The sequence below is a fragment of the Calidris pugnax genome, unplaced genomic scaffold, assembly GCF_001431845.1.
Source record: "Calidris pugnax isolate Ruff unplaced genomic scaffold, ASM143184v1 scaffold42, whole genome shotgun sequence".
NCBI classification, from domain to species: Eukaryota; Metazoa; Chordata; class Aves; order Charadriiformes; family Scolopacidae; genus Calidris; species Calidris pugnax.
The window spans coordinates 2,468,212-2,487,443 of NW_015090920.1; the positions used below are offsets into that span (position 1 = coordinate 2,468,212).

General features: G+C 39.1%; 1 protein-coding gene across 1 annotated transcript in view; it reads left to right on the forward strand.

Annotated features, from left to right (window-relative positions):
- Positions 1 to 19,232, forward strand: part of LRBA (LPS-responsive vesicle trafficking, beach and anchor containing) — a 464,550-nt gene that overhangs the window by 282,813 nt on the left and 162,505 nt on the right. Inside the window, exon 40 of the mRNA XM_014950036.1 lies at positions 18,271 to 18,388. Within this exon, the coding sequence (XP_014805522.1) occupies positions 18,271 to 18,388 (118 nt within the window). The remainder of the gene's footprint in view (positions 1 to 18,270; positions 18,389 to 19,232) is intronic.

Consider the following 19,232-nt stretch of genomic DNA (forward strand, 5'->3'; position numbering starts at 1 on the left):
ATCACTAAACCGTGTCTCTAAACACTATTGTCAACCTGTCTTTTGAACACCTCCAGGGATGGTGCCTCAACCCCTTCCCTGGGCAGCCCATTCTAAGGCTTAACAACCCTTTCTGTGTAAAAATTTTTGCTAATCTCCAATCTGAACCTCTCTTGGCACAACTGGAGGCCATTTCCTCTTGTCCTATCGCCTGTGATTTGGGAGAAGAGACCGACCCCCCCTGGCTACACCCTCCTTTCAGGGAGTTGGAGAGAGCGAGAAGGTCTCCCCTCAGCCTGCTTTTCTTCAGGCTGAACACCCCCAGCTCCCTCACAAGATTGTTCTCCAGACCCCTCACCAGCTCCATTGCCCTTCAGAGGCCCAACAGTAGGCAACAGGCCCTGAAACTGAGGAGGGTCCCACCACCACTGTAATGTGATTGGAATCTGGCACAGAAAGAGTCGCTGGGCCCAGTTCATGGCTGCTTGGTCCTTTCCCCCCAAACCTGTGCCATCAGCAGCACTTACTGGATGAGTCAAGCCAGAGAAGTGACCTGACAGGAAATTACCTTTTCTTCCCTGGATTTTTTGGAGGAATTCCCTGAGCCAACTGTCTCTGGGGGCCATAGAAACATTAGCAGGAAGAGGGAAGAGGCAGCAGGACCGTACAGTTTGGAGCAGGCCAGACTGTCCTGGTGGCTGCCATGGAGCCATAGCCACAGGCTGTGACCTGTGGTAACAGGTGAATTGGGATTTTAATCGAGATCCTTCAAAATGTATATGGGATGTGTTGTGATAGGAATAATGGAAGCAGAAAGTTCAGCTCTTTCAGATTTAAATCACCGTGTTATCAAGAATGCTGCCCTTTGGGGAGAAAGTGCCTGGTGCTAAAATATACGGGTTGGTATTGTCAACTGACACTGGTTTCTACTGTTGTTTTAATGTAATATTTATGTGGTTTTTGTTAAAAATATACATATGTATTTCTTTTGGGGGGAATGTTCCTAATTACTCTTTTGGCAGTCTGACATCCTTCTATGTATGTTGGATGCAGCATCATTTACATTGTTTCTGGATTGCCTTTCAAACACAGATCCCAAAGCCAAAGATTCCTACTCCAGAGAATGCGATTTCGTTGATATCTGAAGTTGTGTGTCTTTACGTGAAAGTCAGTTGTTTCTTCTAACTTTGTGCTGTCATTTTAAAGCTGCTTCATCCCATGTTCCTGGGCAAAAATTGTGCATTTTTTTTCTCCTTCTCATAATGCTCCTAGGGCAGTAATCGGATATTACAGGTGTGACACTTTCTGCTGGAGAAAGGAAAGTCATTAGTGTATAAATATTAAGTCGTTGCTATGAAATCATCCAGAAATTTATTCGTGTAACCCTAGTGCCAGGTTATACGATCTGTACCACTGCAGGTAGACCAATGCTATTTAGAAACTGCTTTTAATTATGGCTTATTAAATGTAATAGCTTCCTGATATACCTTTGTGCCTCTTGCATTTAAACAACTCTCTGTAGAGATGCTTTTCCTGCCCTGTGGAAAGTTTTCCAGACAGATGATACTTGGAAAGTAAGAGTTAAGTTTTACTTTTTTTTTAATTATGGGGGGTTTTGTTTGCTTTTTTTTTCACTTGACAGATTTCCATTCTAAATTCTCATTCAAGTCTTCTGGATTCTCCTTGGCCTTGCATTTTGAACCTAGATATAACCAGTTTGTACTGCTAGAAAATTCTTACAGGAGACTTGATTAAAGGATTTTGATGAAGTAGTTAAGATAATAGTTAGGTTCATTTCTTTCCTTAGCCTGTGATTTTTGCATTTTAGCATTATGGAGTTGGGAAATCAGTGCAAGAGCATTAGCATTCATCTAAAAACTGGAGTAGGTTTTTTTCTGGTTGCTTTTAAAGAGATTCCAGTGTTAATTTCCTGAACTGTTTGCAAAGCTGCAGAATATTTTGATTTATTTTGGTTGGTTTGTTTTATATTTATTGCCAAATGGCATGTTGATAAAATGCAAAATCATACAACGTAATGGCTCTGGTAATTCTCTTGGCATACTCAATCTAAATGACTTTAAACAACTCTATCTGATTGCCATTTTTGAAAAGAACTGAATAATTACTAAACTGAATTCCAACGATATGCACAGCTTTGATGGAAAGAAGCGTAGATAAAGCATATGTTTACATGACTTACACAATAAATGGTTTCCTTATACAGTTTGCAAATAGTGATTATAATTTCATGTTAATAAGATGCAGGGAAATGTGCTGAAGGAATAGTGCTTTGCTGCTTTTGTCACAGTTTCATCAAACTGATTTTGTCAGCACTGGAGCATAACCCTTGCCACATCAGTTTGAGTGCTCATTAGGCAGCCGATTTGTCTGAATCCTCATTAAATTGATTAACTCATTTACTTATGGATGATGACATGTTATGTGGTACAGGAATGGTGGTTAGAGACTAGAATCAAGACTCGTGTTGACTTGCTTAGTCTTCAGTTGTTCATTTATTTCTGCAATCAATTGCTGCATTGAATTACTCCGGCATCAGTGATTTACATGTTGCGAAAGCGTGGCATCAGCTGGAGGGTTGAACTTACACCGTGTAAACTCACACCTCTCTCAGTAAACTACAGACAGCCATTTAGAAGCTTCTTAGGTTTATAGCGTGCTCTAATTCCCTATTTATTTCACTTGGGTCCTAAACTTCCTCATAAAGAACCTAAAAGGCTCTCTTGAACATCTGTTTTAATGTAAATTAAATAACGGAAGGGAAACAAGTAGAAAACCTCTTCAGTTAGACATTCGGGAGAGGGAGATGGTATTAAAAGAGGATACTTCAAGAATTTTTCTGAAAGCTGGCTTTCAGAAAAATGATCGAAATGAGAATTTGATTTAGGTAGAATTCTGTGTACGTACATAGTCTAGAAATTTGTATTTTTAAAATTTGTTATGTTGATATGCTTCTAATATTTTAAGGCCCTACCTGGAAGGGCTGACTGTGTGCAAGTCATGCTGAAATTTGAGTTGTGGATGCCAATGACAATTTTTGGTCTTCATATGTGAAACCAGAAAAGACCGTGTAAGCAGGCAGGTTTTAGCAAATAGTATTTTTGGTCTAATTCAGTGACTCTGCAATGAGTGGATGGCAAGCCTATCAACTCGTTTACATATTTTTGCATCAAGATGAAATGTAGCTTGGGATAGCTCGAAAAGTAGTCGAGTACTTCAAGCTTTATGAAGGTGAAGAGGCCTGAACTCTTTAGCGGTCGAATTATTTATTTCAGTAAGAATTGGATTTGCTTATTCCAGGGCTGAACGTGTCACAAACACAAAGTAGTGTGACGATGTCCTGTACTTTGAAGAAGCAAAATCCTTTTTGTATTACTAGGGTGTGATACAAGCCTAGTCATGGGCTGTGGCAGTATCAAGGAATGATAGTTTGCAAACACAGGCCAGAGATCTTCCTCTCTCAATGCAGAACCAGAAGCAACAGATAGCTACGAGTTGGCCGAAGTACAAAAAAAACCCCAAGAAACAAGACATTTTCAAAAACGGAAGAGAAATTGTCAACATGAAACCAGCAGTTATCATAGAATGGTTAGAGTTGGAAGGGACCTGAAAGATCATTGAGTTCCAACCCCCCTGCCCTGGGCAGGGACACCTCCCACCAGCCCAGGTTGCTCCAAGCCCCATCCAGCCTGGCCTTGAACCCCTCCAGGGATGGGGCAGCCACAGCTTCTCTGGGCAACCTGTTCCAGTGTCTCACCACCCTCACAGCAAGGAATTTCTTTCTGGCATCTCATCTAAATCTCCCCTCTTCCAATTTAAAACCGTTCCCCCTTGTCCTGTCACTGCACTTCCTGACAAAGAGTCCCTCCCCAGCTCTCCTGTAGCCCCCTTCAGATATTGGAAGGCTGCTATGAGGTCTCTCTGGAGCCTTCTCTTCTCCAGGCTGAACAACCCCAGCTCTCTCAGCCTGTCCTCACAGCAGAGGTGCTCCAGCCCTCTGAGCATCTTTGTGGCCCTCCGCTGGACCTGTTCCAACAGGTCCATGTCCTTTTTATGTTGAGGACTCCAGAGCTGGACACAGTGCTCCAGGTGGGGTCTCACCAGAGCAGAGCAGAGGGGTAGAATCACCTCCCGAATCTATCTATCTGTATGTCTGTCTGTCTGTCTATCTATCTATCTAATCTATCTATCCCAAATCACCAGCTATCTATGTCAGCAAATGATTGAAGCTTTTGGAGGCCTGGCATCAAAGGAGTACCTTAAGACAGTTTCTAGAGAAGAGGCAAAGCAGAGCTTCAGATATTAATGAATGGCTTCTTTTAACAGTGGAAGAAACTGGAGAGGTGCGTGACTGAAAACCAGACTCATCATAGGTAGAAGCCTCAGATATTAATGAACGGCTTCTTTTAACACGTAGAGAAATGGAAGAAACTGGAGAGGTGCGTAACTGAAAACCAGACTCATCATAGGTAGAAGCTGGTGTGACTGGAGTCAAGATTTTACTAAGGCAGAGTTTTAGAAACACTCCTTTCAGGGATAGTACTGGCTTAAGCAGCCCTCTGGTGCCATTGTATCACCTTGTTCCCCTCCCTTCCCCAGGTGTTCCTGGGAAAGTGTTTTGAGTGTTTTGCTTTAATGTAAAAGTCATTACTTCATTTTTTAAATCATTAGTGTACGTATATACTGTACCACCAAAGGTTGCAAATTTTTATGGTAATAAAAATTACTGCCTCCCTAATTCAATCTTGTTTGAGTAACGACAGGAGCTTTGATGTTCTCAGGTTTCTTAGAAAGTTAATGCTGAGATTCTGTGGAATTGAGATGAGGTAAAACATGGGAAAATACCTTTTTACTGTTATAGTTGCATGGTATTTGTGGTTATATTTTTTTATCCTGATATGCAATTTTATTGCAGAGCTAGTCAAACGGGTCTTTTTTTATCATTGAGATAATGGCCAAAGTGCAGGTGAAAATTTTTCCAGGGGGATACAAAAACAGCAGAGAAAAATCTTGCTCCCCATCTGTGAAAGGGATTACTGTTACTGGATTGAATAAAGATAGAATTTCACCCACCCTTTTAATTTTTGGAAGAAGCAACTGCAAACATTTCTCATTTTGGAACTTTATTTTACTAAATCGACTTTTTTTTTTGAGAAATGTCATGTTATTTTAGGTTACTAAGATATGCTTGTATTTGGAAAGCTGAGGAGAGCTCAAAAAAGAAGTTCTGGGACTCTCATTTCCATTAGTGTTCCCATACGATCATTTTAGGATCATCGAATATTTGCAAAGTGCATGTGGAGCACAGTTAATATTCCAACAGGAAATTGGTGATCAGAGTTAAATTACTGGGCTCTAAATTTTTCTACATCCACCTATTTTCCCTCTTCACTTGCTCTGACAGTTATAGACCGCTTCTCTAATGGGGCTTGCATTTGAAGATAAGCCTGCATGTAAACAAATTAACTTTTCTTAAATGGAGAGCCATTTCATCTGCAATAATGTACCAATTCATAAACTATCAGAAGCATATTTAAAAAAAAAAAAAAAGATAAACGACCCATTGTATAACACTTACTATTAGGCAGACTAGATGTCCCTGTGTTCTGGGAGATAAGGCTCTTGTATTATTACACCCTAATAAAATGAGTTAATGTTTTAGTATCAGAGATAAAAGGACAGTTGGATATATTTAATAACCAAACTGAGAAACACTTAATTTTAGTTGTCTGTAGCAATATAACACAAATTCCCCTGTAAAACAAATTGCACTTTTGGAATATACTTTAATGTGCATTCGACAAAGGAGAAAATGAGGTGATTGAAGTTCAATTTGTAGCATGTTATTAACCATTTCCGCTTGACTAGATGCGTAAAAGGATAATGGATGAGGGTTTTATTATTGCCTTTCTGCTAAAATGAAGTGGTGTAAAAGATAAGGTGATGAAATTAATGAACATAAGGAAAAGGCGTAATCAATCAAACTCCAACAGGGAGATGAGATGACAGTACTTAAGATTTGCAAGGATACACGTTTTAAAAAGTGGATTTTATCAACCCCGACATGTTGTTTGGGTGAAATAGTGAGAAGCAGACACTTGACAATTTTAGTTATTTCTCAGTAGGTTCTTTATGCCACTGTATATTTGAAGTTTCAACGATTAGTATAACAGATCAAAGTTGATAAGTCTTTTTTTGATTTAAAATCCACATTTTAAACAAGCTGTGTAATTATTAAATGAGGACAAACACGTACAACTTTTGTCGAGCAGGAACAATGTTTTGTTGATCAGTTTATTGGTTCTTTGCTGGTGTAACGCTCTTAGATGCATCCGGATTATTTACTTTTAGTCTTTGTGCTACTGCCTCAAGTTTTGCATCCTGGCCATTTGAGTAGCTAGATTTCATGTATTCAAGGAAAAATAAGGAGTGCTTTCCTTACCCTGTAACGAGTGCTCAGCCATCAAACTCCACAAGGTTTCAACTTCCAACTCCTTGAGTAGAAAATTGATTATCTTGTGGAGATAAATCTGCATCAGTTTCTGGCTGTAACCGTGTTCCTCCTTGGAGGGTGTGATATTTTTATATTTCACATCTCAAATGCAGTACTTCTTTCCACTGGCACATATTTAAAATTATTAACCTACTTGAATATCTATATTGCTAAGACGTTATGGAAAGAATTGATTACCGGCATTTTTGATTTTCGCTCATGCCAGATCCTAAATTGTTAAAATTACTTGTAAGTACTCCAGCTGCAACTACCCATAGATAAAACCCTCACTAACCTGAAGGTAGGTTTTCTATCTTAAACTACCTTTTTTTTTTTTTACTAAAGAACATTGAGTTACAAACTAAATCACTTAAGAACTGAGAATGCCCCTGCAAAATCAATTTTTCTTGTGCCTTCAAACTTGTGCTCTTTTTAGAAAACATATACCATTTTCAAAATGTGGAGCTGACTGGGGATGGAGCTGCCACCCAGTTCAGGTTTTTTTCCCGCTTAAAAGATTTAAGAAGGGCTCCCACATCATTCCTTCAAATGTAGTTAATTTACTTGATAAGAGTTGCCTATGAATGTGCTGCCTTAAGTTAGTTTTGTAAATGGAATACGTACAAACAGGATAAATTGTTGTATTTTCTCAAGGAACTGTTAGTTCTTGGCAGCCCTTCGGGCAGGACAGCTAGGATATTGCTGTGAGGTTAGGTTTGTCTAAAAAAATCAGTTTAAAATACCTTTTTCCCCTTTTGAGTTCAGCATTTATGAAACACTGTTACATATTGGCTGGAACCCAGTGCTTTGTAAATACTCCCACATTAGACTTGACTTTTTCTGGCTCTTCGGAAAACTTCCAGTTGTGCAAAACAGCGTCGTGGATTTGTAAGATAAATGCATAACGCAGCCCAGATTACAGCTCTTCACAAGAGCTGATATTTTCACATAGACTTACTGCCCTCGCTTCTCCTGTCATCTGCAGAATTCTTTGATAGGCTATTTTTTATTGGGCCCTCAGGAGCAGCAAGTTTTAGATTTAATACCCCAAGGGGAATGGCAAGGCAAATCATGTTGTTGGATCAATTGTTCAGCTATCCCCAGACTGCTGTCTGTGTAGCTCTTACACTTGAATCACATTTCCAAGCCTTTCTTATCAATCATTTGGGCTAGAAATGCAGTTTAATTTCCTATTGCATTTTTAAACTGAAAAGAGGGTTATGTTCTTGTTCTGCTACCCTCGAATCCTAGATGTGGTCGTAGACCTCACGTTAGCTGTGCCCATTGCTTGTTTAACCTTGGAAAAGGGTCTGTACTTGTCAGAATGCTTTAAAGCTGAATTGAAATTTTTATTTTTCCGTCTACTAAGCTGAAAACCAGCAGTTATTGTATAAAACCTTGTCTTTGCATTGCTTTTTATTCTTTACCAACACCTGGTAAGTATTAATTGGTCAAATTATTTCTGTGGGTGATGTTGAAAGAAGAGATTCTCCGTTGCAGCCGTAGCAAAACCTTTGGCACTGACCGATTGTAGTCAGTTCCTTTACCTGAGAAATTAATCTGCTTTTATAGGAGTAGAAGATAAATGTAAGGATACAGAGTATGAGGTATACTCATGTGAGTCTTGATTTTAAAAAAGTGCATGTGGGGGACAATTTCATACCTGTATTCTGCTTTGGTTTACAGTAAATGAACTCGCAGGGAGTAGAGAAGCTCTCGAGCAGGGGAGGGTTTACCAGCAGCACTGTGCTGTCTTCTGTCCCAACTTCTGAGAGCAGGAGGGAAGATCTCTACAGCATTAGGTACTGCACAGTCCTGGGCTATGGGGCAGCCACCAGGCATCCCAGAGGAGGCAAATATATGTAATTACACAGCAGCCCCTGCATGTTGCTCCTGTTCTCTCAAAGGGGATTCGGTTCCGGCAGCAGTCTAAGAGTCTGTGCAGCACAAAGGTGGCATCAAGCCATTTTTTACATTCCCATCCCTTTGCAAGCTGCACCTTCTGTGCCATATCTCTCATAAAACATAGCACAGAATCCTTTAATGTAAACTGCAGGATTGGCAGCTCTGGAGTCTGACTTTTCTCTTTGCCTTCAAGAGGCACATCTGTTCTTCTGTGTATGGGCTTGGTTCCCATTAATGAGCTGATCAGATGCAGTCTTTCATGATGACTGGTACTCTAGCTTCCTGCCAGATGTGTGGGGGTGTTTTTTGTTTTTGTTTTGTTTCTGATGAAGGAATATGAAGGTCAGCTTACAGGTCATCAACTAAAAAAAAAAAAATCCTTCTTTTTGGCATTGCGACTTACTTTTTCGTTGCCTGTTTGCTTTCCCCTCCTCACCCGTCTTCTGCAAGATCAGATGAAAATGGCAGACTCTGAATAACTGCTGGTGTTGCAGGTGCATTAGTTCCCTTCCTTCTTGCTAGTAGTTGCTGCTTCAGCTTGCACATGTTCTGGCTGGATAGACCTTTGCTGGATACAGAGGAAAGCAGCTGGTGGGACAAGTCATAGAATCATCTGGGTTGGAAGGGATCTTTAAGGTCGTCTAGTCCAACCATCAACTCTGATAAAAAACCAAAAGAAAAGCATAAAAAAACCCAACCCCACATCACTAAACCATGTCTCTAAGCACTATGTCAACCCGTCTTTTGAAAACCTCCAGGGATGGTGCCTCAACCCCTTCCCTGGGCAGCCCATTCCAAGGCTTAATAACCCTTTCTGTGTAAACATTTTTCCTAATCTCCAACCTGAACCTCCCCTGGTGGAACTGGAGGCCATTTCCTCTTGTCCCATCACCTGTGACTTGGAAGAAGAGACCAATCCCTGCTTCTCCACACCCTCCTTTCAGGGAGTTGGAGAGAGCGAGAAGGTCTCCCCTCAGCCTCCTCTTCTCCAGGGTGAACACCCCCAGCTCCCTCAGCCTCTCCTCATAAGACTTGTGCTCCAGACCCCTCCCCAGCTCCGTTGCCCTTCTCTGGATCCGCTCCAGCCCCTCAATGTCTTTTTTGTGGGAAAGGGCCCCAAACTGGACCCAGCCCTCGAGGTGGGGCCTCACCAGTGCTGTCCTGTAAGTGTGTGAAATGTCCTGAAAGTGGTGAAATAGCCAGGTGCAGGGCACAGGAGTGGGAAACCCAACTCTGATTTGCTGTTTAAAATAGGGCTTTGAAGAGGCAGTTACAGCAAACATGAACCTTTCTTTTCTTAAAAAAAACCCTCAATGACTAAATACCTTTAAGAGGCAGCAAAACAAAGATAATTTCTACATTATTTTCTGGGCTCTGCTTTTGAGACACACGCTGGATAACTTTACATTGTTTTCTGGGCTCTGCTTTTGAGACACACGCTCCTGTGTATTTCCTTTCCCCATATCTCGTTATGCTGCTGTGGATATGAACTGCTGTGAGTCATTAGTCTGGCAATTGTCCTAGTTTTCAGACTCTTTAGTTCTTAGAGATCAACCAAGATAGTCTGATAAAGATTATCTCCAAGGCTTTTCAGCACTAGGAATTATGTAAGAAGAAGAATTTTTTTTGGGTCAGAATTATGAAAAGAGGGGGCCCATCCAAAAAGATTCAGTTCTGATGGTGTAGGAGAGAATAAGACGACAGCAATTCCCACAAATTGGTTTTTATTGTCTGAAAAACAGGCTGACTGAAAACTCAAACTGGTCTCAGCAGGAATGATTAATCAGGGATGATGAGGCTGCATCCCTATCACTTGCTTTCTCTAATTTTCCTTCAGTTGTCTTACACAAGGGACAAAATGAATTGGTACCCTTGGTTGTGTAAAATCTTTCTAGGAAGAAACTTGATCTTGAGACCCTTCAGAGGTATCTTGTACTGGAGATTTCAGACACAGAATGGTTAAAACCAGTCCTTGCTGGTATTCTTCGAGAGTATTTTTAACTCACTTGTTTTGGAGACACACACCTGGGTATCTTCATCATAACCCGCAGCTGAATGAGTCCTATATTGTACTTAGGAGCCTTTCTATAGGATTGTTTTAAGTACATTGGCAACATTTGGTTCACTGTCATCACCTCAAAAACATACATGTGGTTTTTGCTTCATGGCAATGCCCAGTGCTAGGGAGGATACTAAAAACCTTTGAGGTTAAGTTTTAAAGGAGTTTTATAACCTCATTTCCAATTATACATTTCCATAATGATCACAATCTGAATTCATATTTCGTTTTTTGTTAACTCACCAGGAGACAGAAAGACAAATTAAATGATCACTTTTCACAAAGGCAAAATTTGGAACATCTAAAGGTTCCTGTTCCTTGTCTTTTAGTTTTCTGTATGAATAAACTTGGTAGTGAGCTAAGTGACAAGGTGGCAACGTTTGTGTTAGCACCAAAATAAGAGAGTTGTGAGGAATTATTTTTGAGAGCTCCTGGCACCTGCTCCATAGTTGCATAGGTAAAATGATGGCAAATAGAGTTTCCCCACCTAATTTTCCAAAATTCTGTCTCATGTAGGGTAGCTAGCATGGGATGCATCACTGCACCCTTCACTACCACAGAGACTTAATATTCATAATACTTTTTTTTCAGCATTTTTGATCCAAATTCCACAACTTAATGCGATCACCTTCTTTGACAGCCTTTACAGTGAGAAATGATGTCATTGAATTTTGCCCAGTGATGCTTAAACTCTTCTTGAGCTATTGCAAATAGTGTAATTTATTCAATGTATACAAATCAAAATCAACACAACTAGCTTTTTTAGTATTTGCACTTCGTGTGTTAAACTGACGGAAGTCATTGACACATGAAATCATGAAGTTGTATAATTTAATGCAGTTCGCAAAGGGGTTATGGAATCTGTCAATCTGTGGACATCAAGACTAGCCAGAATTGTACTTATTAATTAGAATGGATTAAAAGCACTCTGCAAATTTTAAAACTCACCATCTAATGAAGGCAAAAATGAGAAAATATATTACGGTTTTATGCAGTCTCTCATTTTAATATCCTGTTTTAATATGTGCACATATACACACACACATATGACTCTACCTGTGTACCAATGCACTTTTAAGAGTATCTTCAATCTCAGATCATTTAAGCAGAGGTAATAAGCCAATCTAGATCCATACAGACCCACGAGGCATAAACAAATGATTCACACTTCAATATGGAAGGCACAATGAACTCTCAGAGGTGCCTTTATACAATTTATGCTTATGACTATTCTGAGTTATTTCTGTACAATAAGAAGGTATCTTAGTTATGATTTGTTGTCTGTATCTTTTTACTTACTAGGTATATGAATGCTACCGTAAATAGCATAAAAAGGTAAACCTGATAGAATAAAAATTATTGCAATTCTCCTTTTATATGTATGGGTTATAAACACTGCCATAAATACATAAAAGTTGGAGTGATGAACTTCCAGGTTAATGCATGTACTTTTTTTCTTGATTATCTTCACATGATCTAGAAGTGGTGTGTGTAGTGGGGTTTTTTGCAAGTGTATTATGAATGAAACAAAAATTACTGAGGCAAATGGAAAGAGGGTGATTGGCTAGAGAGCTGCCTGTCTAAAATATCACATTAAAAAGAAAAAAGTCAGTAATTTCTGTTTTCTTATGTATCTTTTTGCTGCTTGTGGGTGTTGCGTTGATAAATCCAACGTGTGTGGTTTGCAGGCGGGGTTGGTAGCCACCTGGGTTTTTTTAGTGTGTCTGTTCAGCTCCCCTGTTCTCCAGTTTGGGGTAGAACCTGGAGAGGGACACAGAAGCTTGAAATAACCACCGCTTTGGAAGGTGGGAGCTGAAAAATTTGTAAATGGTTACAGTTCCTGATGGCAAACAGGCATCAGTTGATGCAAACAGCTGGGTGGGCCTTTTATATCTACCTCTTGATTAGCAGATCCTACTAACTCTTGAATCAGAATGTAGCAGGCTCCCTAAATCAAGACATCAGTCAACCTATGTGAGTCTGGGATTTCTTGCCATTCTGGCTCCTTTTTATCACAAATATACCCGCTGCCTTTTTTCCCAAAGAGGGGCATAATTTTTCATCCTTAACCTTGCAGGGTTTGGACAGCCACCCAAACCTATATTCGTTTTCTTATTTTTGAAATTCTGCTTTCTAGGCTGCAGAATTTAACTTCCTTTACATACCTGTCTTCAGCAGTCAAATCTTCTTGTTCTTTGGGTTGATTAAATGTTGTCTGCCAGTGGTATTGAACTCCTGCTCTCTATGAGTTGGTAGGGTTAATCAGAAGGGGAAAAAATATTTGTGGAATACTGGATGCAGTAGAAAAGAGTAACATAGTTGGTACTAACTTTGCTAACATTGTTCATAGATTTATTAATCCATGTGAGGTGTTTAGAACCTCATAGTCAAATCAGAAGAGTCCTGAATACACGTTCCCCTGATAAATTCTTTCCAACTTAGATCTTGATAATCAGGGAGAAGGTTATCTGTAATTAGTAGAAGACCACTTTCAGAAAATCTGCATTGCATGCTTTTTTCACTTCGAAATACAGCTTTAATGTCAAGGTAAAGAGAGAAAATATAGTTGTTCCTATAAAATACATCCTATAGATGTATTTTAATCATCTGGGAAGTATTTTTCATTTCATCACGTGAACTGTTCTGTGATCTCTGGTAGTTAGATTTTATTCATTTCCAAAAAAATGATGTTTTTATTTGTATATCACATGTATAGAAATTATTTCAAAACTGAATAGGTCTAGAAACAAAACTAAGTCTGAAGTAAAGATTAAACTATTTACAAGTCCGGAGGCCCTAAGGTGTAAGAGGATAGTATAAATAGTATAATGGGAAATAAGAATTTCAGTTCGTGGTAAATCTGTCTGTGCCCAGCAGCTTCAGGTAAAATAATTTTATCCGTCTAGAGCACATCAATTTGCTAGTCGGTGGTTCATGTATCAAAGAGCATTCTGTGAAAATATCAATATCATTGGTTAATATAAATGAAATTAATTTTTAAAGCTGGGCTAAAGGTTGACATCTGAAAAATTGCATTACTTTGCAGAAGAGAAATTTCTGTCTTCCAGTGAAATTTCAGGTCATAAGGGCAAGTAATTTTCACAATCTTCAATGGGAACCAGTGAAATATGAACTTCATTGTCACCTAGCCCCAAAGCGATAAGATAAAATGAGCTGATACATCATTTGCTGTGGTTTTATCATCTCCTCCAGTAATTGGAAGAGAAAACATAAGAGTCCTTTACCACCCCCCCTCCCCAATCCCTTTACCACCCACACCCAGGCTTAAGCCATTTTGCTCTGATCGATACAAAGGTCACAGAGTATTTATTTATTTATTTAAATATTTTATGCTGGGTAAAACTGTCTAGTGGAACATTAAAGTAATGAATATGTTTAATTGAGTTTGTCACCCATGAAAATGCTGAACAGGATTGTGTAGCAGACTGTGCGCGCTCACGGGAGGGACTGGATGGGAGACTCCTACTGTTTGCCTCTGGATTCCAGTGCCTGATTGTATGAATATCTGAGATTTAAAATGAACATCTTATTCACTGATCTCGTGAGAAATCTAAAATAAATTAATAAGCACTGTGATTTATTTAATGGCATTTGGATATTTAAAATTATTAGTAATCTGATCTAATTCCCTATTAGTTCAGTTGTACTCGGATGTGTTTAAACAAAGAGCAGAGTAGGACTCACTGTGAATCCTGCAGCCTGGAACTAAATAGGACACGGACAGTAGGGGCTGAGGGCTGAGATCCCGGTGGAGATCCAGGTTCCTCAGGAACCACAAGTCAGGCTTTGGAACCTCTAAGTGCTGTGATTTTGCCTTCCCGAACAAAAATGACCCCAAATGACGGAGAATGCCACTAGAAGAATGTATCTATGGATTTTGTCTCTCAACTGCAATCAAATTTAAATGCAAATTAAATGCTTTTTTTTTTTTGGTGTTTTAGTTGTGTTTTTTTTTTTGTCTAGTACATCATAACTTTTTTTCAGAAATATACACGTGCATCAGTTTTTAAAGTAAGCTATTTGGTTTTTGTTTTACTCATGGCAGTTAAATTGGCTGGCACATTAAAGTAATAGAATTATTCAATTACTCTTTCAGTTCTATAACCCATTTGCAGACTTAATTACTTCTAGCCTATTCACATTTTTAAGATCGATAGTACTTTTCTCTAAAATAAAATAAAATATATGATAGCTGATTGCTTTGTGTAAAGTAAAGCAAAATGTTCGTTTACTCTTCAATAAAACATTACTTTTCTAATTCAGGAGGCAGCTGTAAGTGATGGCACCTTTTGACTACTGTGTGCAATCTTTTATGAGGGACACTGCTTATGGTCAGCATTCAGGGAGGGTTATGAAAAAATGGCTGGCTGGGGCATTTGGGTTCAAAACTGTAAAATGACAGAATAGCTTCCGAGTGAGTGTCTTCTTGTTGGGAAATTAGCTGATACACAACCGTGAATTGTGAGGAGAGGACTTCGTTATCTATGGTCTTAATTCACGATGAGCACGACGCTACCTGAGTTTTCATGCAACTCTGATTTCAGACTCTCCTCGAGGAGGACATGGAAGGTGGCTGGTCTTTTCTCACTACTTTCTTGGGGAGTTTTTCCCAGCCACGCAGTGTCAGGGCCTGCAGCATGAGCATGAGGACTAGTTACAGGTTTAGACCTTCTTTTCGATTACTTGAGGGGAAGAAGGGACTTCATGCAAAGGTGAAAGTAATTTTTTATTTTTAGTAGTGGCGTCGTGCTCTCTGTTCATCTGGTGTTGCCAAAGTCTCATCACAGAACCATTTGCCTAATGAGATTTTTGGAACCGTAAAGCTTTACAATTGGCTCATTTGTTTATTGTAAGTATTTTTAAAGGAAATGGTAAACTGTAGAAATTGTCTTTCCTCCTGTAAGGTGCAGTATCTTTTGAAATACGTGTGCAGTAGATTCAACTTCAATCTGGTGTGTCGAATCAACTGAAATTCTATAAATACCTTTTTGTGGGGGGAAGGTGGTACTATTTGTGTGGATTAAATTCGATTGTATCCCCCCCGCCCATTGGTCTTTGCTCCACAAGTTGTTCCAAAGCTGATGGTGACAAAAGACAGAAATAAAATGAGCCTTTTTTAAACACAATGTGTTGTACAATAGTGTGAAGAAGATAGTTTTCTTAAATTCTTAAGTAGAATTCTGTGCTGTGTGGCTTAGGGGTGAAAACAAGTGAATGCAAAAATAGTTTTTCAAAGTTATAATACTGATAGTATCATGAAGTGGTAGCACTGAGAACAAAAAAAAAAAATTAAAAAAAATCCCTTTGCCAGCATGGAAATGCTGAATTTAATTTGAAGCGCGAGTCAGTTTCTGCAAGTGGGAGGTTCTATTAATAAAATCAGATACTTGAGAGGGAATAAAAGGTTGGATTGGATTTTCGTGAGGCGTACTTAGCCATAGACATGAAAGAGGAGCGTTTGTCTCCTGGACCTTTCATCTGCCATAGGTGGTGTGATGGGCGCGGAGCAGGGGTAATGATGCGGTTTCCATGGCAACCGGTTCATTGGCGGGCTAGGCCTCCGTCTAGGGTGCTGTCAGCCTGCCTGGAGTTTCAGAGAGCAGTGTCCCAAAGACGGCCTGGCTTCCACCTAATCCAGTTTTAATTGAACTCCAGAGACTTTGAAGTGAAGCTGCAGACCAGGCAGACGCTGTTTCCAACGCGAAATGGAGGCCTTGCTCGGCCAGGCCTCAGCTGCTTCCCGGTAACTCCTGTTAATGAGAGGTTTAAAGAATTGTGACAGTGGTGACCAGCAGCGGTTTCTACCGTGCGGTTCCAGTTTCTGCTGTAAATCCCGTTTCTCTGAATTCAATAACTTTATTACGGCTGTGGGAGGTGTGCCATGGAACCACCTCTGCTATTTTCAAGCCCGTTTCAAAGAAGTTGCACCCACCAAGCTTTTGGCCCAGGGTTTCCAGGAAACCTCCACAGGGTAAAAGCAATACTTCACAATTTAACTTGCTGATTTTACTCACACTACCCGTGTCATAAGTGTTTGAATTTGCTGATAGTGACAAGCAGGTTGTTGTGTTCCAGTCGTTACTATAGAAAAGCTGAGTCATCACGCTCCGGCCTGTCTCAAAATATAATCAATGGAAATGATAAGCTCCCATAAAGATAGTAAGATGGATGAATACCAACAAAAGTACTAAGAGATTTTTTTGTCTCCTTTGATCTCTTTTGATGTGTTGTGCTCTTTAAAGGATATTTATATGCGTGTGACAAAAGGCAACCCCAGTGGTTGGGAGTAGCACCACAGAATTATACAAATCTGCCAATTAGTGTGGGTGGGTTATGGCTGTGTTGTGGAAAGCGTTGGGCCCGAGTCCGTTAGTTCCCCACTTCCAGAAATGATTAGCCACCACTGACAATCTCTGGTCTTTTCATCCCATTTCTAGAATTTTGTATTGGAATAATTATTCTTTTTTTTTTTTTTTTTTTCTTTTTTTCCTGTGTGTGTCGGGTTGTTGAGAGAAAAGTTGTCTGTGGCACTTGTACTGAGGGGAAGATACTGGACGAAGTAAAAAGCAAGAAGGTGTGGGAGATGGTTGGCTTTGTATGTTCTGCTTTTTCTCTGCTATCTGCTTTTGGTTTGCCAGTCTTGTTTGCTTTTAATTCACAAAGGTGGTACAGTCGTTCGTATTGTATCATGTAGTGCTTTTATAATGGTGCTTCTGCTCTCTGTGCTACAAAAACGCAGGCCATTTGTGGATATATGCTACATGTGAGGCAAAATCCTCCTTTGTTAAAAATCTATAAGCAAATGATTGGGTTCATTAACAGTCTTTGTTACGTTAAACCCTTGAATTTCACTGTTTTATACACAATATAGTGTTCAAGTGAAATTGTAGTAGGAGTGAAGTTCACCAGGATTATATCTGAATCTCCTTTTCTGTGATGGATTTCAGTTAAATGCTTTTGTGTTTGCTAAAATCGACAATTCTCAGGTTTTCCTTCATTTGTGGTTTGTTAATCTGAGGTAGAGAAGTTTCCAATCTCGCCGTCCCTTAACACTTAGATAATTAAGCTTGGAAATGAAAAGGAAAAAGTGCAGCAACAAAGAAACAAAGTGGCTGAGGACTGAAAATGGGATTAGTTTGAATGGTGAAGGCAGACTAAGCATCTGTGTCTGTCAGATGGGATGACAGGAATTGTAACAAGTTACTTTGACAACCGCTTACTCCATAGAGAGATTATGCTGAGTTCATTTGCAGGTTTGTGTTTAACCTTAGCTGACAAAATGATACTTAACCTCTTATACAGCCAACCTTTATAGTTCCAGAATTAATGAATGTTGCCTTAACAATAAACGTAAGGAACATTTTTTTTCTTTAAAGACATTTTTTTTCTTGCTTATTTGTTACAGGCCTGTTATTACAGGGCTAAAATGAGTGCAGATACATCTAATGGCACTGGTAATACATTTCAGAATATTTTTTTATGTTTGCTGAAGTGCCAAACATTTCATAATGTTTCTGAAATTCCTTTGGTTACGGAAAATAGGTTGTTGTCTTTAAAGGAGAAAAATACGAACAAATTTTTAAAATCATTGACATGAATAGTTGAATTTAGGACTTCAAAAAATCAATTATAGGTTCATAGCATGATTTGAAGTTTTAGCATATTTTTATTTTTCTGCAGGTTTTGTGTATAACGGTAGAACCTATGTTTGCGGGTCGAACAGTTTCTCTTCTACAAGATATTAACTATACTCACAACATACTTAAAACATTCTCTCTCTGTCTCTTTCCACTAGATTCTGGCATATACGGAAGGACTGCATGGAAAATGGCTCTTCTCAGAGATTCGAGCTATCTTTTCCAGACGTTATCTTTTGCAAAATACAGCACTGGAGATATTCATGGCAAACAGAGGTACTGTGAGTTTAGAGGAATGGCAAATGTTGATTTGGGGACGTGGGCATTCCATTTGACTGTTTAGTCATGTCTTTTTTGGTGTAGATTTGTGTAGGTAACAGAAGGGCTTGGATTAAGTGTTTCAATATTTAAAATTGTTATAATTTTGTAATTTAGTTTCTCCTTTTTTTTTTTTTTTTCAATCATAACTGGGTGTTAGCAATGCCTCACTTTCATTTATATCCACATGTATATTTGACATTCTCTGGAAACTCTTGCTTAAGGTGTACCTACCTTTGATCTGTTATGCATGAAGGGATTTTTTTTGGCCCCTTTGGAGGGGAAATAGTTGTTAGTTATACACACCAAGCGCAACATAATGAAAGAACTTCACTACCAGATTAGACCAGTGGCTGGTATACCTTTATGCTTTGTTTCTAGCAATAATTTCTTTCAGGTAGACCCTAGTGCAACTCTAAGAGACAAATGTGAATTTACCTTGTCTTCAGTTCCTTTTTCAGACACACATATGTACCATGACAAGTCACTCAAAATGTAGTGTGTTGATACTTGGAGAACTTCCTTCTGCTTTTTTTTTTTTTCCCCCTAGATTTTATTTTATACCAGGTTATATGACACCTTTGCAGTTTAAACTAAGATTCTTCAGGTACTTTCAGTGCTTCTATACTGATCATAACATTCTGAAAAACAATTTTTGAAAACTATACAAAAACACACGTTGTTACGGTAATGATATGAAACGTTGTTGCAAATGATGACGCTTATAAAATGTAAAATGTTGTTACGGTAATGATATGAAACGTTGTTGTCCTGAAATCAGTAGATGTTTCATAGGATAAAA